Below are 21,540 nucleotides of genomic sequence, written 5' to 3' on the forward strand. Positions count from 1 at the left end.
GTCCAATCAATTGAATTTACCCCAGGTTGACTCCAATCAAGTTGTAGAAACATCTCAAGAATTATCAATGGAAACAGGATGCACTTGAGCTCAATTTCGAGTCTCATAGCAAAAATACTTATGTAAATAAGGTATTTCTGTTTTTTATTTGTGATGCGTTTTCAAAAATGTCTAACCTTTTTTTCTCTTCGTCATTATGGGGTATTAAGTGTAGATTTTTGAATAAGGCTGTAACGTAACAAAATGTGGAAAAGGGAAGGGTTCTAAATACTCTCCGAATGCACTGAATAGGCTATGTTCCATGTTGTTCCCTAATAATAAAATGTCAAACATGGACGCGACAATTCGAGAGAAATAATTTACACAATCATTTGTGAAATGGGCCTTTTCCTAATGGTAACTCAATCAGGCAACCGGTACTCAGTGCTGAACAGTGCTGAAATTGCAGCTGCGTTGGGTCTCGCCCGTCTATTCATCTGCTGATTACATGGACAAGGGGAACCTGATTAGTAATCCTAGATAATCAATGCTACTCCGAGACACTTTGTGAATACAGGCCTAGATCTTCCTGAAATGTTAGGTGTGTGAGTAAGTAAGTGGCACGTAGGGGTTACAGGCAGTGAGACAAGTATACTGCAAGTGTGTGTGTGGTGGCCTGGCCAGTCATATTTGGGTTGTTTGTGTAGCCTCAGGCCTTTGGCTCTTAATCTGAAACTCTCACCATTCTCTGTACCGCTTCACTGTCACTGTTGAGTGATGTAATTCTCTGACACCTCTTCTCTCCTCCTTTCCTGAGCCCATGCCCTCAACAGACAGGATAGCAACAACAGCAGAGCTACAGCACCCCTCATTCTGAAATGACACCTAAAAATGCTCAGATTACCAATGGTTAAGTAGATAGCTAGGATATATCAGTTAGCTAACCATTTACAGTAACAGCAGTTCATTCACAAGACAAAAAAAAACTATCTTTGTTGGGACTACCTTATGATCTTAAATCTACAGCAGAGATAAAGAAATATCACTTTATATTTATCATTAATAGATGAATTAATAGAAATGAATACATGAATTAATAGATAATAGATTCATACAATGAAGTTAAAGGGTGAACTATTTTGAAGGGACATGAAGTGTTGGCTGTGCATTTAGCAAATGACAGGCATTCCACATTTAACACCCCACCCGGATGTAAAAATCAAAATATTCAGATATTGTTTGGTTGATATGCAAAAACATTTAAAGCAATTTTCAGTTTTTGCCGTTTTCGTGTTGCTGATTACTCCATTTTAACACAGAAAAGGAATTAACCACACGTACATGGGCTGTTACTGCATAACATTTATCATTTTGTATTCTTCAGGTAATCTAACCTAGCATGCTAAAAAAAACGTCTGAGTGGAGTCCCCTCATCTGTTTTTCAGGGGAAACGGTCTGTATCCCTGAAAACCCAAAACATCCGCTTTTTACCGACCCTGTAGAGAGTGTCTTTCAGGAAACAGAAGATACATTTTGTTTGGCCTTAGCTCCACCCCATTCCTCTTATTTTCTTTCAGCCACCTCACACTTGCGCCCTTCTCCCTCTCTCGCTCTCACGCTCTCCCACTCCCATAAATGCAGTGACAGTTGCATTCTGTGTGTGCATGCATGTGTGATAGAGATAGTGGAAATAGAAAGTGAGAGAGGGAGGGAGAGTAAAGGAGCAAAGGGGAATGCTTGCCACTGAGGGGCAGGGAAAAGGAATAAGGAAATTGAAGTAGCCGCCGTATGCTGTGGATTTTTATGAATATCTTGATTGAAGTGAATATTCTTTTTGGGGAAAAAAGATGGGAAGCTCGCATTTTCTGAACAAAGGCTTGCCTTTAGGTAAACATTCAGCTTTCCTTTGGTGCATTGGACCACATGTTAACTGTGATTGCGCTGTGTGGTGTGTACACAGTGTACTGTACAGTATTCTTCCTTCCCTTCCCCCTCCACTCTCTCCCTCTCCCGTCTCTCTCTCTCTCTCTCTCTCTCTCTCTCTCTCTCTCTCCATTATCTTCATCTCTACCATTCAGCAACTTACAATGCTGTAATAGCTTGCTTTCAACCTCGAATATGTTTCTGTTGATGCCTTGTATGCTTAGCCTATAGCCTCCTGTAGGGGTGAAGGACAGAAATACTATTTCCCTTCAAAAAATGTAAGGGCTGGCAAGGAGACACACAACATATACATCCTAAATGGCCTTCCGGTTCATTGTGCAGTTGGGAACGGTGTTTCCAGTTCCATCTGACTTGCTTCCCAATTTTCCTTTCAGGGAAGAAAGAAACATTGAGTCTAGAACTATGGGAATACTTCAGATTCAGGAAGGATAGAAAACAGCTTTGTAGGTGCTTAGTAGTCATGCTAGTATTGTGAATACTTCCATGTCTTCATTTTTAAAATTGGACCTTTATTTAACTAGGCAAGTCACTTAAGAAATCATTCTTATTTTCAATGATGGCCTAGGAACATCATTGTTCGGGGGCAGAATGATAGATTTTTACCTTGTCAGCTCAGGGATTCGATCTTGCAACCTCTAACCACTAGGCTACCTGCCACCCCATACTGGTGTCTGTTATTTGGATGTATTTTGTATTGTATTCACAACATCAGCATATTTTCTACAATGGGGGTCTTGTTTGTTGCTTGATCTTTTTCTATTATTATTATTCAAGTCTGGGCTCGTAGGTGTGTTCAGTTCAGTGATCAATGGATCGTGTCTTATCTTGTTATTAAAATCAGACTAATTGACAAAGATACCAATTCACCCCTGGGGTGCTCAAATTGGCAGAATTACCACCATGCAAAGATCACATGTCAGTATTGCCATGGAATGCCATGGATATTGGTGATAAAACAATTCATTGTATGTTCATTTCTTTGAATTTGTATCATCTTTGAAGAAGACATGGCTTAGCTAATAGTTTTTGTATTTTCATTGATCGAAAACACATGTCAAACGTGGCTGATAAAACTCTCCAGTAATCAAGCTCGGCATATACATTCATTGTCATTTTCATGTTTGTAGTGAATTACACCCTGTGGCAGATCAGTCCATTTGTGATCTAAACGCAGACAAACAAGACATGGCTTAATGATTCTGTTTACCTGTGTGATTGTGTTTGTGTGTTTGCTCACTTGTGTCTGAATGACTGTGTGTGTGTGCGCGTGTGCGCGTGTGCGCGTGCGTGCGTGCGTGCGTTCGCGTGACTGACTGAGTGTGTGTATTGGTGTTTGTGTCTCTCGGTGAGTATGCATGTGTCCGCCTGCATGTGTGTATGCTGATGGCGGGATGAGGTAGGGAGGGAATGAGGTAGGGAGCTGAAGGAGAAGAGAGGGGTGTGTCTATACTCCCCTGGCTCGCCTCAGAGGGAGATTTCCTGTGGGAACAGAACAGTGGGTTGAGACAGTCACGCCATGTTTGTTCATGCCAGATTGGCTATGATCATAAATCACATAGCCTGAGCTGCTCACAGGTGCACAGTTTTTTTCCCTTCTTTATGGTGGTTACAGTTACGATGCTACCTTTTCTATCAATGCAAATATGGGTTTATTGGGCTGTATTGAAAAATCATGTATACGAGGACATCTTAAATAAGTGGGGAAATAAATTAAATAGAGCTATGTTTGAAGCATTTCATATTTGCATAGTAAAGGACAGCTCGGATCAAATCAAATTTGATTTGTCACATGCGCCGAATACAACAGGTGTAGTAGACCTTACCGTGAAATGCTTACTTACAAGCCCTTATTGACCAACAATGCAGTTAAGAAAATAGAGTTAGGAAAATATTTACAAAATAAAATTGAAGTAAAATGTAACACAATAAAATAACAATAACGTGGCTATATAACAGGAGGTACCGGTACTGTCAATATGTGGGGGTACGGGTTAGTCAAGGTAATTTGTACATGGAGGTAGGGGTAAAGTGACTATGCATAAATAATAAACAGCGAGTAGCAGCAGTGTAAAAACAAAGGGGGGAGGGGGGTGTCAATGCAATAGTCTGGGTGGCCAATTGATTAATTGATAAGCAGTCTTATGGCTTGGGGGTAGATACTTTTAAGAAGCCTTTTGGACCTAGACGTGGTCTCTCTGGCACCGCTTGCTGTGCGGTAGCAGAGAGAACAGTCTATGACTTGAGTGACTGGAGTCTTTGGCAATTTTTTGGGCTTTCCTCTGACACCACCTAGTATACAGTGCCTTGCGAAAGTATTCGGCCCCCTTGAACTTTGCGACCTTTTGCCACATTTCAGGCTTCAAACATAAAGATATAAAACTGTATTTTTTTGTGAAGAATCAACAACAAGTGGGACACAATCATGAAGTGGAATGACATTTATTGGATATTTCAAACTTTTTTAACAAATCAAAAACTGAAAAATTGGGCACTCCACAACAGCCCCGTCAATGTGAATGGGAGCGTGTTCAGCCCTCTTTTTCCTGTAGTCCACGATCAGCTCCTTGCTCACATTGAGGGAGAGGTTGTTCCCCTGGAACCACACTGACAGGTGTCTGACCACCTCCCTATTGGCGGTCTCATCATTGTCAGTGATCAGGCCTATCACTGTTTTGTTGTCAGCAAACTTAATGATGGTGTTGGAATCGTCTTTGGCCGCACAGTTGAACAGGGAGTATAGGAGGGGACTGAGCACACACCCAAGGGGCCCCTGTGTTAAGAATCAGCATGCCGGATGTGTTGTTGCCTACCCTTACCACCTGGGGGGTGGCCCATCATGAAGTCCAGGATTCAGTTGCAAAGGGAGGTATTAAGTCCCAGGGTCCTTAGCTTAGTGATGAGCTGTGAGGGCACTATAGTGTTGAACGCTGAGCTGTAATCAATTAATAGCATTCTCACATAGGTGTTCCTTTTGCCCAGGTGTGAAAGGGCAGTGTGGAGTGCAATAGAGATTTCATTATCTGTGGATCTGTTGGGGCGGTATGCAAATGAGGGGGGGTCTAGGATTTCTGGGATAATGGTGTTGATGTGAACTTTGACCAGCCTTTCAAAGCATTTCATAGCTACAAATGTGAGTGCTACGGGTCGAAAGTCATTTATGCAGGTTACCTTAGTGTTCTTGGGCACAGGGACTATGGTGGTATGCTTGAAACATGTTGGTATTACAGACTCAGACAGGGAGAGTTTGAAAATGTCAGTGAAGATACTTGCCAGTTGGTCAGCGCATGCTCGGAGTACACGTCCATGTAATCCGTCTGGCCCTGTGGCCTTGTGAATGTTGATCTGTTTAAAGGTCTTACTCACATCAGCTGCAGAGAGCGTGATCACACAGTCGCCAAAACTGCGGATGATCTCATGCACGTTTTAGTGTTACTTACCTCCAAGCGAGCATAGAAGTTATTTAGCTCGTCTGATAGGCTCGTGTCAGTAGGCAGCTCGTGGCTGTGCTTCCCTTTGTAGTCTGATATAGTTTGTAAGCCCTGCCACATCCAACTTGCTTCAGAGCCGGTGTAGTACGATTCGATCTTAGTCATGTATTGATGCTGTTTGATTGATTGCCTGTTTGATGGTTCGTCGGAGGACATTGTGGGATTTCTTCTAAGCTTCCGGGTTAGAGTCTCGCTTGTTAAAAGCGGCAGCTCTACCCTTTAGCTCAGTGCGAATGTCGCCTGTAATCCATGGCTTCTGTTTGGGGTATGTGCGCACAGTCACTGTGGGGACGACGTCATCGATGCACTTATTGATGAAGCCAGTGACTCATATGGTGTACTCCTCAATGCCATTGGAAGAATCCTGGAACATATTTCAGGTTGTGCCATGAAAACAGTCCTGTAGTTTAGCATCTGCTTCATCTGACCAGTTTTTTATTGACCGAGTCATTGATGCTTCCTGCTTTAATTTTTCCTTGTAAGCAGGAATTATGGTCACATTTGCCAAATCTGAGGGCAAGGGAGAGCTTTGTACGCTTCTCTGTGTGTGGAGTAAAGGGGATGTAGAGTTTTTTCCCTCTGATTGCACATTTAACATGCTGATAGAAATGAGATAAAACTAAAGTTTCCCTGCATTAAAGTCCCCGGCCACTAGGTGTGCCACCTCTGGATGAGCGTTTTCCTCTTTGCTTATGGCGATATACAGCTCATTGAGTGTGGTTTTAGTGCCAGCACCAGACTGTGGTGGTATGTAGACAACTATGAAAAATACTTTTGAAAACTCTCTAGGTAGATGGTGTGGTCTACAGCTTATCATGAGATACTCTACCTCAGGCGAGCAAAACCTTGAGACTTCCTTAGATATCTTGCATCAGCTGTTGTTTACAAATATGCATTGGCCCACACCCAGTTTCTTACCAGAGGCTGCTGTTCTATCCTGCCGATAGAGTGTATAACCCACCAGCTGTATGTTATGAATGTCGTCGTTCAGCCACGACTCTGTGAAACATAAGATATTACAGTTTCTAGGACATAGGTGCTTTCAGTTCGTCCCATTTATTTTCCAGCGATTGAATGTTAGTTAGCAGTACAGATGGCAAAGGCAGATTATCCACTCGTTGCCTGATCCTCACAAGGCACCCCGATGTCTTTCCGCAAAATCTCTGTTTCTTTCTCCAGCGAATGACGGTGATGAGGGCCTGTACGGGTGTTTGGAGTATATCGTTCCCGTCCAACTCATTAAAGAAAGATTCTTCGTCTAATTCGAGGTGAGTAATCACTGTTCTGATGTCCAGAAGCTCTTTTCTGTCTTAAGAGACATTAGCAGCAACATTATGTACAAAATAAGTTGCGATTAAACAAACAAAATAGCATGGTTGGTTAAGAGCCAATAAAAAGGCAGCCATCTTCATCAAAAAAGTGTTAAGTTTAGGGTTAAGCTTAGGAGTTAGGTTAAAGGCTTGAAGTTAGGGTTAGGGGAAGAGTTAGCTAACATGCTAAGTATCTCCTAAGTAGCTAAAAAGCAGTAAGTAGTTGCAAAGTTGCTAATTAGCTAAAATTGACCATGATGGCAAATTCCTATTAACAATGACGGCCTACCAAAAGGCAAAGGCCTCTTGCAGGGTTGGGGGCTGGAATTAAAACAATTAAATACATAAAAATACCTATATAAGCCCAATCATTGCGCAAAAGTTCTAAATGCAATCGTTTGTTAAAAAAAGTTATTATGGCCACGATTAAAAAGAGATACTATTTTTAGCCCTATTTCTCATGGTAGCCTAATTGATACATGCTTCCCATTCACCATTCAAATGCATATTTTATTTTTTATTTAACCTTTATTTAACTAGGCATATTCTTATTAAAAATGACGGCATACCAACCCCGCCTCTTGCGGGGTTGGTGGCTGGGATTAAAACAATTAAATACATAAAAATATATAGGACAAAACACACATCACGACAAGAGAGACAACACAACACTACATAGAGACCTAAGACAACAACATAGCAATTCAGCAAAACATGACAACACAGCATTGAAGCAACACAACATGACAACAACGTGGTAGCAACACAACATGGCAGCAGCACAACATGGTAGCAGCACAAAACACGGTACAAATATTATTGGGCACAGACAACAGCACAAAGGGCAAGAAGGTAGAGACAAAAATACATCACGCAAAGCAGCTACAACCGTCAGTAAGAGTGTCAATGATTGAGTCTTTGAATGAAGAGATTTCGATTAAACTGTTCAGTTTGAGTGTTTGTTGCAGCTCGTTCCAGTCGCTAGCTGCAGCGAACTGAAAAGACGAGCGGCCCAGGGATGTGTGCTTTGGGGACCTTTAACAGAATGTGACTGGCTGTATGTGGAGGATGAGGCCTGCAGTAGATATCTCAGATAAGGGGGAGTGAGGCCTAAGAAGATTTGTTAAATTATCATCATCCAGTGGGTCTTACGACGGGTATACAGAGATGACCAGTTTACAGAGCAGTATAGAGTGCAGTGATGTGTCCTATAAGGAGCTTTGGTGGCAAATCTGATGGCTGAATGGTAAAGAACATCTAGCCACTCAAGAGCACCCTTACCTGCCGATCTATAAATTACATCTCCGTAATCTAGCATGGGTAGGATGGTCATCTGAATCAGGGTTAGTTTGGGAACTGGGGTGAAAGAGAAGCGATTATGATAGAGGAAACCAAGTCTAGATGTAACTTTAGCCTGCAGCTCAATCAAATTTCAATCAAATTGTATTTATATAGCCCTTCATACATCAGCTGATATCTCAAAGTGCTGTACAGAAACCCAGCCTAAAACCCCAAACAGCAAGCAATGCAGGTGTAGAAGCACGGTGACTAGGAAAAACTCCCTAGAAAGGCCAAAACCTAGGAAGAAACCTAGAGAGGAACCAGGCCATGTGGGGTGGCCAGTCCTCTTCTGGCTGTGCCGGGTGGAGATAAAAGAACATGGCCAAGATGTTCAAATGTTTACAAATGACCTGCATGGTCGAATAATAACAAGGCAGAACAGTTGAAACTGGAGCAGCAGCACAGTCAGGTGGACTGGGGACAGCAAGGAGTCATCATGTCAGGTTGTCCTGGGGCACGGTCCTTGGGCTCAGGTCCTCCGAGAGAGAGAGAGAAAGAAAGAGAGAATTAGAGAGAGCATATGTGGGGTGGCCAGTCCTCTTCTGGCTGTGCCGGGTGGAGACAGCTTTGATATGTGCTGAGAGAAGGACAGTGTACTGTATAGCCATACTCCCAAGTACTTGTATGAGGTGACTACTTCAAGCTATAAACCCTCAGAGGTAGTAATCACACCTGTGGGAGGAGGGGCATTCTTCTTACCAAACCACATGACCTTTGAGGTGTTCAGAACAAGGTTAAGGGCAGTTGAACACTAAGAAAACTTTGTTCAAGAGGGTTTAACTCAAAATCCCGGGAGGGGCCAGCTGAGTATAAAACTGTATCATCTGCGTATAAAAGGATGAGAGAGCATCCTACTGCCTGAGAGATGTTGTTTATGTAAATTGAGAAGAGCTTGGGGCATAGGACCGAGCCTTGGGGTACTCCCTTGGTGACAGGCAGTGGCTGAGACAGCAGATGTTCTGACTTTATACACTGCACTCTTTGAGAGAGTTAGTTAGCAAACCAGGCCAAAGACCCCTCAGAAACACCAATACTCATTAGCCGGCCCACAAGAATGGAATGGTCTACCGTATCAAAAGCTTTGGCCAAATCAATAAAAATAGCAGCACAAAATTGCTTAACATCAAGGGCAATGGTGACATCATTGGCAGGAAGACAGGTTTCATCAGCGTGTAATACACCACTTTGCAATGATCTGGAGGCAGTATGCATTTTGAAAACATACGTATATTAATTTTACTACCTGAAAATTGTACTACCTATTTTGAAGCATGTTTAACCTTGCTTCAAAGTATCCTAGGCAAAGTATGACCATATCCGTGGAGGCAATTATTTGATAATTATATGCCATTGAAACCAGTAGCCTATTTCTCTCACGTTCTATTGTTATTGCGTCTTTAGATTTCCCCTCTTTCTACATTTCTAATGGATATTTTAATCTCTGTCACTTTGACAACAGTATTTTCTGCTAATTGTATTATGAAACTAACATTCGCACGTAGCCTATGGCCTTGTGCGCATTGCTGCGCTTATAATGTGATGAAATAATAGTTGATCAACATTAAGCAAAACATTCTGATCTAATGCATCAGACTTATTGCTTTTCAACTTTTGTTTTAATGTAGCCTAGTGGTTGTATGAATTTGTGATCTATCGTTCCACAATTGTCCCAGAGTTTCTTAGGAATAGGCTATTTCTTTCTCGACAAGTTGACCAGCAGATAAGGTAATTTTTTATACTATGGGGCATAATAGATTGACATAGGCTAGTGATTTTGCTGTTCATTACTCATCTTGTTGGCTGGGGAAAATGTGTACAGCTATTCTAATATCTTCAATGCACATCGGAATTTGGTAAGAAGCCTTTCATTGCATTCTCGACTTGCATGTTTTGTTAAGATGAATTACCATAATTTAAACGTGATTTCTGTCATTCTGAGCACAGTGAATGGACGTCCTAATCAGGTTACGCACCTAATGCATAAGGATCCGGTAAATTTCTCAAATGTCTGGTCAATTAAAATGCTGCCGGTCATATATGTCAGGCACCACATTTTCATAATGGCAACCCTGGTCCGACGCCATATACAGTGCATTCGGAAAGTATTCACACCCCTTGACTTTTTTCCACATTTTGTTACGTTACAACCGTATTCTAAAATGATTAAATTGTTTATTTCCCCCCATCAATCTACACTCAATACCCCATAATTACAAAGCAAAAACAGATTGACATTTTTGCAAATGTATTAAAAAAAAACAGACATATGACATTTACATAAGTATTAAGACCCATTGCTCAGTATTTTGTTAAAGCACCTTTAGCAGCGATTACAGCCTTGAGTCTTCTTGGGTATAATGCTAAAAGCTTGGCACACCTGTATTTGTGGAGTTTCTCCCATTCTTCTCTGCAGATCCTCTCAAGCTCTGTCAGATTGCACAGCTATTTTCAGGTCTCTCCAGAGATGTTCGATCGGTTCAAGTCCGCTTTCTGGCTGGGCCACTCAAGGACATTCAGAGACTTGTTCCCGAAGCCACTCTTGCATTGTCTTGGCTGTGTGCTTCGGGTTGTTGTCCTGTTGGGAGGTGAACCTTTGCCCCAGTCTGAGGTCCTAAGCACTCTGGAGCAGGTTTTCATCAAAGATCTCTCTGTACTTTGCTACGTACATCTTTCCCTTTATCCTGACTAGTCTCCCAATCCCTGCTGCTGATGCTGCCACCATCACGCTCACCGTAGGCAGTAGAATGGCCTCACTGATGAGCTCAGTGACTTTCAACGTGGTACCGTCATAGGATGCCACCATTTCAACAGGTCAGTTCGTAAAATTTCTGTGGTAGGCCAGACAAGCTCAACAGATTAGACCGCCGAGTGCTGAAGCATGTAGCGTGTAAAAATCGCCTGTCCTTGGTTGCAACACTTCCAAACCACCTCTGGAAGCACAAGAACTGTTCGGCGGGAGCTTCATGAAATGGTTTGCCACGTCCGACAGACGAATCTGGGTTTGGCGGATGCCAGGAGAACGCTACCTGCCCCAATGTATAGTGCCAACTATAAAGTTTGGTGGCGGAGGAATAATGGTCTGGGGCTGTTTTCCTGGTTCGGGCTAGGCCCCTTAGTTCCAGTGAAATCTTAATGCTACAACATACAATGACATTCTCGTCGATTCTGTGCTTCCAACATTGTGGCAACAGTTTGGGGAAGGCCCTTTCCTGTTTCAGCATGACAATGCCCCCATGCACAAAGCAAGGTCCATACAGAAATGGTTTGCCAAGATCGGTGTGGAAGAACTTGACTGGCTTGCACAGAGCCGTGACCTCAACCCAATCTAACACCTTTAGGATGAATTAGAACACCGACCTCACTAATGCTATTGTGGCTGAATGGAAGCAAGTCCCCGCAGCAATGTTCCAACATCTAGTGAAAAGCCTTCCCAAAACAGTGTGCCTCTTGAGTGGCGCAGCGGTCTAAGGCACTGCATCGCAGTGAGGCATCACTACAGACCTGGGTTCAATCCCGGGCTGTGTTGCAGCTGGAGGCCCATGAGGTGGCACAAAATTGGCCCAATGTTGTCGGGTAAGGGGAGTGTATGGTTGGCCCGGGATGTCCTTGTCCCATCACACTCTAGCAACTCCTGTGGCGGGCTGGGCGCATGCACTCTGACACGTTGTACAGTGTTTTCTCTGACATGTTGGTGCGGCTGGCATTCAGGCTAAAGGAGCAGTGCGGCTTGGCAGGGTCGTGTTTTGGCTCCCGACCTTCGTCTCTCCTGAGTCCATACAGGAGTTGCAGCAATGGGACAAGACTGTAACTACCAATTGGGGAGAAAAGGGGTAAACAATTATAAAAGTGGAGACTGTTATAGCAGTATAGTGGTGACCAACTCCATATTAATGCCCATGATTTTGAAATTAGATGTTTGAGTAGGTGTCCACATACTTTTGGTAATTTAGTGTATGTTTCCAAAGATTTCTACATTAATGTGGATGCTACCATGATTATGGATAGTCCTGAATGAATCATCAATATTGAGATGTGAGAAAGTTAGACATTCAAATATCATACCCCCATGACCTGCTAACCTCTCACCATTATAATAGCAGGGGTTCGCATTTTTGGTATTTGTGCGTCACTGTCAGTAGTACGCATTTGCATTCCAAAGCGGTATTGTATTTTGAAATTTGTGAAAGGCAAATTCACAGCCACAGCTAACCATATTTCAACCTCAGTGTGGAAAGGTATATAAAACACAGTGAAATCTCATTTTTGACTGCACTGGGCAGTTAAAACTGCAACATTTTCTTTATGCCCCAAGTCATTTATGACTTAGTTACTACTTTCACTGTAATTTTCAATTTGATTAATTGCAACATCAGGGGGTATATTTCTCATTTAGTGACACATTTTGACAGGTTTGAAGTCACAGTATGAAAAGGTCTGCTTCTGGCGGCTTGTAAAAAAACATGCATAAAGAAAACCTTTAACATTTTTAATTGCTTTCCAGAGTCATGGATGCAAAACTGACTTTTTAACGGGGAATAATTAAGAAACCAAGTATAAGACCCCATTTAGGATTTTTTTTTACTAGCATGGGATTCATTAACATACCAGCTAACAACTGGATTTGTGGTGGATTGTAAAGTGGAAAAGTATACCAAACATTAGGAACACCTTCCTATTATTGAGTGTGTGTCCCCCCGCAGATGTGCTTCCCACAGTTGTGTCAAGTTGGCTGGATTGCCCTTTGGGTGGTGGACCATTCTTGATACACACAGGAAACTATTGAGCATGAAAGCCCCAGCAGCGTTGCAGTTCTTGACACAAACCGGTGCGCTTGGCATCTGTTACCATACCCCGTTCAAAGGCACTGAAATCTTTTGTTTTGCCCTCCATGTCTCAACGCTTAAAAATCCTTCTTTAACCCGTCTCCTCCCCTTTATCTAAACTGACTGAGGTGGATTTAACAAGTGACATCAATATGGGATTATTGCTTACACCTGGATTCACTTGCTCAGTCTATGTCATGGAAAGAGCAGGGGGTTCTTAATGTTTTGTATACTCAGTGTATATGCTCATAAACACAACTGCAATTTTCCCACACTACAATGTCAAATTCACAACCCATACCAGTAAAATATGATGTCAAATACAGTATGTTTTACCTGTCCACTCTCTCTGTCTTCAGGCATTCGACCGCCTATCATGAATGGGACCATGAACCCACGGCCCCTGGTGGCCCTGCTGGATGGGCGTGACTGCACCATAGAGATGCCAATCCTGAAAGACGTGGCCACTGTGGCCTTCTGTGATGCCCAGTCCACCCAGGAGATCCATGAGAAGGTGCTGCCCTGCCCTGCCCGGCCTTGCCCTGCCCCTCCATGCCAAATTATTATCTCTCTGCTCAGCTTCATAATTCAAAAAAAGACTCTCTGGCTTAAAACCAGTATTTGTTGACCATCCTATAAGCAAGACATTGTGCTGCTAAACAAGCTTGTTAACATACCATAACTAATGATGTCCTAAAAACAATGACCAGGCTGTTACGACCATCTCTCTCTTTCTCAATACACTTTTAGATTGGTGTATTGTATTGTGAATAGAAAATCCTGCACTGTTGGAGCTAGGAACACAAGCATTTCGCTACACCCGCAATAACATCTGCTAAATATGTGTATGTGACCAATACAATTTGATTTGAAAGATTAGCTTCTACTACAAGAGCCCAACGAAGAGCCCATGTCAGGGCCTTTGGAGTAAACAACACAGCCACAGTTAATTCAGTTTGCTTTTAATTCTGATGACACATTAGTTCAAAGTGGTCTATTTCTCTTTTTGAAGGGTGCTATACAACTGTCCTCTGTGCACTAAACCTGAGAGCTTTCTGTTGGAAGGTACTGAACGAGGCTGTAGGAGCTCTGATGTACCACACCATTACGCTAATGAGGGAGGACCTGGAGAAATTCAAGGGACTTCGGATCATCGTCCGCATAGGCAGCGGCTTCGACAATATCGACATCAAGTCGGCTGGAGATTTAGGTGAGGCCCTGCATTACTCTTTCTCAACTTTATACAGATGTCCACCCAAAAAGGGGCGGCAGGGTAGCCTAGTGGTTAGAGCATTGGACTGGTAACCGGAAGGTTGCAAGTTCAAACCCCAAGCTGACAAGGTACAAATCTGTCGTTCTGCCCCTGAACAGGCAGTTAACCCACTGTTGCTAGGCTGTCATCGAAAATAAGAATTTGTTCTTAACTGACTTGCCTGAAAAAAAAAAAAAAAGCCATGCAGGCTTACTAGGTCAAATATTATATCATTTTCTGCATGTTATGGTATTCCATTTAAAACAAAGTGCAACTGCTCAGATCTCTATAATAAAACCAACTTTTCGATATAGTAAACTATACTTACCTTACTCCACCTTACACTACGAGTAGCTGTTTACAATAGTCCTCTCCCCCAATAGGGATAGCAGTGTGTAACATGCCAGCAGCGTCGGTGGAGGAGACAGCGGACTCCACACTGTGTCACATCCTGAACTTGTACCGACGAACCACGTGGCTTCACCAGGCACTGCGCGAGGGCACCAGGGTACAGAGCGTGGAGCAGATCAGAGAGGTGGCGTCCGGTGCGGCGCGGATCCGCGGGGAGACACTTGGCATCATCGGCCTCGGTTAGTTAGAAATCTTTCAGTACAATGTTGTATTACACTACCCAACTAGCTATTAGCTGAAGATTGTGGATAATTGGTTGTTAAGATATGGGTTTGTTCAATAGTGTTCAATAGCTTTTCTATATGTCATTGTTTGCTGTGAATTGTTACAAAACAGGCATGCTATATGCTGTAAGGATTTAACCTCTATTGCATCCCTTTGGTGTAATTACAGTATTTTACATGTCTGTGAATTACTCAAATGTCCACGTTGTGTTGTGTATCCTCAGGCCGTGTTGGCCAGGGTGTAGCACTCAGAGCCAAAGCGTTTGGGTTCAATGTGATCTTCTATGACCCATACCTGTCTGACGGGGTGGAGCGAGCCCTGGGCCTGCAGCGTGTAAACACCCTCCAGGACCTGCTTTTCCACAGCGACTGTGTCACCCTCCACTGCAGCCTCAATGAGCACAACCACCACCTCATCAATGACTTCACCATCAAACAGGTCAGGGACATGACACACGTACACACACACACACACAATCTAAATTAGGCCTACAAAAAGGGGGGACACATATTGTACAATACAGGTGGACAACTTTGATTTAAGAAGTGGGGGGGACGACGACATATTTTATAGAAAATGTCTCCAGTCGAATAAACACTCCAAATAGCCTACCTGACCGCTCAGAGGTGTACTCATAGTCCTAAAGCACTTAAAAAATCCAAAATATATTTTGATTTAACACTTTTATTTCATAGTTTTGATGTCTTCACAATTATTCTACAATGTAGAAAATAGTAAAAATAAAGAAAAACCCTGAGTAGGTGCGCCTCTGGTAATCAGCCTCTGGTAAGACACGGGGCGTGGGCCTATGCATATTTGTAAACAACAGCTGGTGCGCGATATCTAAGGAAGTCTCGCCTGAGGTAGAGTATCTCATGATAACCTGTAGACCACACTATCTACCTAGAGAGTTTAACTGTATTTTTTCGTAGCTGTCTACTACATACCACCACAGACCGATGCTGGCAATAAGACCTCACTCAATGAGCTGTATACCTCCATAAGCAAACAGGAAAATGTTCATCCAGAGGCGGCGCTCCTGGTGGCCAGGGACTTTAATGCAGGGAGGCTTAAATCCATGTTACCAAATTTCGAATCAGCATGTTAAATGTGCAACCAGACCACCTTTACTCCACACACAGAGACGTGTACAAAGCTCTCCTTTGCCCTCCATTTGACAAATCTGACCATAATTCTATCCTCCTGATTCCTGCTTACAAGCAAAAAAATTAAGCAGTGACTCAGTCTATAAAAAAAGTGGTCAGATGAAGCAGATTCTAAACTACAGGACTGTTTTGCTAGCACGGACTGGAATATGTTCCCGAGATTCTTCCGATGGCTTTGAGGAGTAGACCACATCAGTCACTGGCTTCATCAATAAGTGCATCGATGATGTCGTCCCCACAGTGACTTTTAAAGTCTGTAATACCAACATGGTTCAAGCAGACCACCATAGTCCCTTACCACCAAGGACCCTGGGACTAAACACCTCCCTCTGCAACTGGTAAGGGTAGGTAACAACACATCTGCCACGCTGGCATTTGGCATGGGTCCTCAGATTCTCAAAAGGTTTTACAGCTGCACCATCGAGAGCATCCTGACAGGTTGCATCACTGCATGGTATGGCAACTGCTCGGCCTCCGACCGAAACGCACTACAGAGGGTAGTGTGTACGGCTCAGTACATCACTGGGGCCAAGCTTCCTGCCATCCAGGACCTCTATACCAGGCGGTGTCAGAGGAAGGCCCTAAAAATTGTCAAAGACTCCAGCCACATGGACTGTTCTCTCTGCTACCGCACAGCAAGCGGTCCTGGAGCGCCAAGTGTAGGTCCAAAAGGCTTCTAAACAGTTTCTACCCCAAAGTCAGATGACTCCTGAACATCTAATCAAATGGCTATCCAGACTATTTTCATTTGATTTGTGTCCAAACTTTTGACTGGTATTGTATATGCGAATGTTGGTCTGTCAAAACTACAGTCAGATCTTATAGCATCAAACGAGAATGTGATTAATAATAACATAAAATGTGTTTTCTATTGGGAGATTACAACATACATTTTACAAGTAAGAATCTGACTTTTTGAATACTTTATACTCCAGCTATATGTATCCCTTCATCTATAAGCCCACTAGAGTGACCAGTTTATCTGCCACTCTTATTGACAATATTTTTTACAAATACTTTGAATAATGTCACTAATACAGGTTTACTTTATCCTGACATTTCTGACCACTTTCCAATTTTCCATTTCTCTTTGGCAGCTGGAAATGAACAGATGGGAATGATTAGTAACATTAACTGTAGAATATTTAACAAAATGAATTGTGCTTTAAACTGTTGATTTGATGATATTTAATGGGAAAATGTTTATAATCAGGCCATCACATCTTTCAACTCTGTTTTTCACCTCTGCTTTCCCTGAGTTAAACCACGTGAGAGCACTAGAAGGTTTCTGGAAAACTTGGTTTCCAAAAAAAAGTTGTGTAAAAGGTTTCTCACAAATCCCTCTCCCCTGAATTCTTCAAATTACAAAAAGTATGAGAACAAATTTACACACCTACTTTGGATATTCCCCAAAATATATTTTACTAACAAATTCCAAGAATCCTTAAATAATATAAAGTAAACTTGGAAAATCATCAAACAACTATCCCATCAAAGTGATGAAATCTGTTGGCATCTGTCACGACTTCCGCAGAAGTCGGCTCCTCTCCTTGTTCGGGCGGCGTTTCGACGTCACCGGCTTTCTAGCCATCGCCGCTCCATTTTTCATGTGTCCATTTGTTTTGTCTTGTTCCTTGCACACCTGGTTTTCATTCCCCAATTACACTACACGTATGTATTTCTTTGTTCCCCCTCACGTCTTTGTGGTAGATTGTTTCTGTGTTACGTGTTTTTGAACGCACTATTGTGTGCGTTTTTACCGTGTTATTTCACGAAGCCTGTTTTGTGTACATTTGATGTGTTGCAACTGTTTTGCGCATTATACACTTTGACCTGTTGGCTGGAGGTTTTTTGGACGCAGTTGCGTCAGTCTGTATGTCTCTCCTGCCGAAATAAAGTGTGCACCATGCTGGTCATTTATGAACATTTTAACATCTTGGCCATGTTCGGTTATAATCTCCACCCGGCACAGCCAGAAGAGGACTGGCCACCCCACATAGCCTGGTTCCCCTCTAGGTTTCTTCCTTGGTTTTGGCCTTTCTAGGGAGTTTTTCCTAGCCACCGTGCTTCTACACCTGCATTGCTTGCCGTTTGGGGTTTTTAGGCTGGGTTTCTGTACAGCACTTTGAGATATCAGCTGATGTACGAAGGGCTATATAAATAAATGTGATTTGATTTGATCCTGTTCACAATTCTCTGCCCCCCTGCACCTGACTTCAGCACAAGTACGCACACGCCTGACAGTATTATCAGAAATATTAGTGGTTTAGTTCATCAGGCACACTTTCTAACTTTTTACTACAGCTTAATTAACCCATATTTCATTTACTGTAATATTGTCTGGGCCAGTACATATGCCTCCAACATGCACACATTACTCATCATATAAAATAAATGTACAAGACTAGCCACCTCTAATTACCTGGCTCCATCTGCTCCTTTGTTTAAGAAACTCAATATCTTGTATATTCACCACAATGTATGTCAATTATGCATTTTCATCTACAAATACTCATACCTCCCAGACAGTTTACCTAAACCCTTCAATGGATTTTTACAAGTTAATTCTGAAATCCATCTATATAACACTGTGATAACCTTCACCCTCCCCACTGCCACACCTCACATAGAGAATTGACTATCAGATACAGAGGTACCGTACTCTGGAATTCTTATCTTCACATTGCCAAAACCTCATCATCCCTCAATAACTTCAGCCTGATGAACCAAACTACTCATCAGTAATCTCCTCCATGTATCCCATCTCTCACACACTCACATCCACACATGCACACATGCACACACACATAAACAAATGATATACTGTTTATTATTTTTTGTGATTGCTGATCAGTTAATTTGTACATTTATGATTAGCGGGTTTTGTTATCTGTTTTAACAAACATGTATTACATATACACCTGCACACCGTTTTCTATTTATCTGTATTGTTGATCACTTATTTGCTTTGGTGCAAATAAATTAAACCTAAACCTACTAAGGCATTTAATTTACAGTTGTGCACTGCATTGTTTACATATTTTATGTGGTCTGTTGTAGATGCGCCAGGGTGTGTTCCTGGTTAACACGGCCCGAGGGGGGCTCGTGGATGAGAAGGCCCTTGCACAGGCCCTGAAAGAGGGGAGGATACGAGGGGCAGCCCTGGACGTCCACGAGACAGAGCCCTTCGGGTTAGCCCCCTTTTACATTATTCTTATACTGTCTCCATTTTGATCATATTTTTTTTCCCACTGTGTTGAGGAGAGTCTAATATTACGCAACTTGGTTTCCTTTTTCTCAGCTTCAGCCAGGGACTTCTGAAAGATGCTCCTAACCTGATATGTACTCCCCACGCTGCCTGGTACAGCGAACAGGCTTCTATTGAGATGAGAGAGGAGGCAGCCCGGGAGATCCGACGAGCCATTTCAGGTAACAATACCTGTTACACCAATAAATGGGTATTCTTGGGTTGATTATTGTTTTCCCCAAAGGGAAATGTATCAGGCTCCCAGGCTCCCCTCTCACTAATAAACAACAGCAAAGCCACAATAACAAACTCTTATAACGGCGTTGTGCTTCATCAACAACTGTTTCCTGCTTCCAGGTCGTATTCCAGACGGCCTAAAGAACTGTGTGAATAAAGAGTTCCTGTCCCAGACTACTCACTTGGTCAATATGGACCCTGCTGTCATTCATCCTGAGCTCAATGGGCCCTACAGGTATTGAACCCACTGTTGATAAAGTAACGTAGATACCGGTACTATATATGCATTTACAAGTGCTATAGCATTTTCTGATTCATCCTCTCCTTATCTCAGGTACCCTCCTGGTGTTATGAGTTTGGCCTCTGGGGGGCTCCCTCCACCTATAGAGGGAATCGTTCCTAATGCCGTGCCCATAACACACAGCCTGCCCAGCGTCGCCCACCCCTCTCACGCCCCTTCGTCGGGCCAGCCAGGCAAAGCAGAGTCAGACAGAGAGCAGCACACCAATGACCAGTTGTTGTAGCCCTGCCCCACAGAGCTCTCTGTCCAACCAAAATAACTCTACTGGTCTTCATTTGTTGGAAAAGGAATGGAGTTGAAGCCTCATAGGTTTCAAACAGCTGCCATGAAACAGACAGACTCACAGAGGTCTATTACAGTTAATCTGGTCCAACCATAGTGGTAATCTTTTTCAAACATTTTTTTTTTCAGAAAAAAATAATAATAATGTGGATTTAGAAAGAGAAAATACAAATATCTTTTAAAGAGAATCCTGCTGTTTAGACTGTAGTTTGACCTAGTAAAGTGGGCGAATATCTGTTTCTGTGTCCTATGGGTTCATCGTTAAAGCAGAAGTAGTTGATTATAACATGAATAACCTGTTTGTGTACAGTTTTTAGAACTATGGAAACAATATTTATATTGCAGTCTAATAGAAAAGGGTGAAAACTAACCAACTGATTTTTAAAAGTTATATATTCCCCAACAAGCCCCCAAAGAGGAAGCTTTTGCACAACTTCTCAGGAAATTTAATTTCTCTGGTTATTTTCCATTTATGACAGATAGTGCTTTCTTTTTCTACCTGCCTGCCTGTTTGGTTTATATTAGCAAACATACTAACCCATAAGAGTCTAAGCCGGGGGAGGAGGTGGGTTCTACTAAGCTATATGGAATTGTTTTAAGAAGGTCACACCAAAGATAATTTAGCTATTTGATTTAGAATTTTAAGACCCCTTCAAGTATCAACAAAAAATTTGATTTAAAAAAAGAAAATAATTTTAAGACAAACTTCCTTTAGATTTTTTGTGGGGGGACTATCTGTTCCATCTGTTATTCGATGCGTTTGTATGGACTAATAAGCAGTAAGGCTAAATAAAAATTGTAGGTATCAAAAAATATATATTTGATGTAAAAAATGTATTTCGCCTTACTTCTATTAGCCCATACAAATGCATTGATTAACAACAGATGCACTACATGCAAAGACAGTCACCCCCCAAAGAATCTAAAGAAAGTGTCTGCCATATACATGAGGCCTGCGAGTCTTCTGAGGCCTGTGAGCAAAACAACTGACATACTGATGTACAGTACTAGTCAAAAGTTTTAGACACATGTACTTATTCAATGTTTTTTCTTCATTTTTACATTTTCCCACATTGTAGAATAATAGTGAAGACATACAAACTATTAAATAACACATTTGGAATCATGTAGTAACCAAAAAAGTGTTAAACTAATCAAAAAATATTTTATATTTGAGATTCTTCAAAGTAGCATCCTCTCAACCAGCTTCACGAGGTAGTCACCTGGAATGCATTTCAATTAACATGTGTGCCTTGATAAAAGTTAATTTGTGGAATTTCTTTCCTTCCTAATTGGTTTGAGCCAATCAGTTGTGTTCTGACAAGGTGGGGGAAGGGGGGGGGGGGGTTGGTATACGGAAGATGGCCCTATTTTGTAAAAGATCAAATCAATTTTTCCTTGTCACATACAGGTGATTTGCAGATGTTATTGCGGGTGTAGCGAAATGCTTGCGCTTCTAGCTCCGACAGTGCAGTAATATATAACAAGTAATATCTAACAAATTACAAAACATATACCCAATACACACAAATAT

The 21,540-nt window shown here is 42.2% G+C and overlaps 1 protein-coding gene across 2 annotated transcripts; it reads left to right on the forward strand.

Moving 5' to 3' along the window:
• The first annotated feature begins 1,597 nt into the window (after positions 1 to 1,597).
• LOC118374959 (C-terminal-binding protein 1-like) lies at positions 1,598 to 21,298 on the forward strand. 2 transcript variants are annotated; one of them, XM_035761467.2, is made up of 10 exons: positions 1,598 to 1,866; positions 6,591 to 6,679; positions 13,245 to 13,399; positions 13,951 to 14,095; positions 14,521 to 14,727; positions 14,997 to 15,211; positions 19,000 to 19,130; positions 19,241 to 19,368; positions 19,544 to 19,658; positions 19,758 to 21,298. In XM_035761467.2, the coding sequence occupies exons 3-10, from the start codon at positions 13,262 to 13,264 to the stop codon at positions 19,945 to 19,947; spliced, it is 1,269 nt and encodes a 422-aa protein (XP_035617360.1). In that variant the 5' UTR covers positions 1,598 to 1,866; positions 6,591 to 6,679; positions 13,245 to 13,261; the 3' UTR covers positions 19,948 to 21,298. The 2 variants fall into 2 exon arrangements, with proteins under 2 accessions (XP_035617360.1, XP_035617355.1); XM_035761462.2 differs by lacking the exon at positions 6,591 to 6,679.
• The last annotated feature ends 242 nt before the right edge of the window (positions 21,299 to 21,540 follow it).

This window comes from Oncorhynchus keta, chromosome 4 (assembly GCF_023373465.1).
Source record: "Oncorhynchus keta strain PuntledgeMale-10-30-2019 chromosome 4, Oket_V2, whole genome shotgun sequence".
NCBI lineage: Eukaryota > Metazoa > Chordata > Actinopteri > Salmoniformes > Salmonidae > Oncorhynchus > Oncorhynchus keta.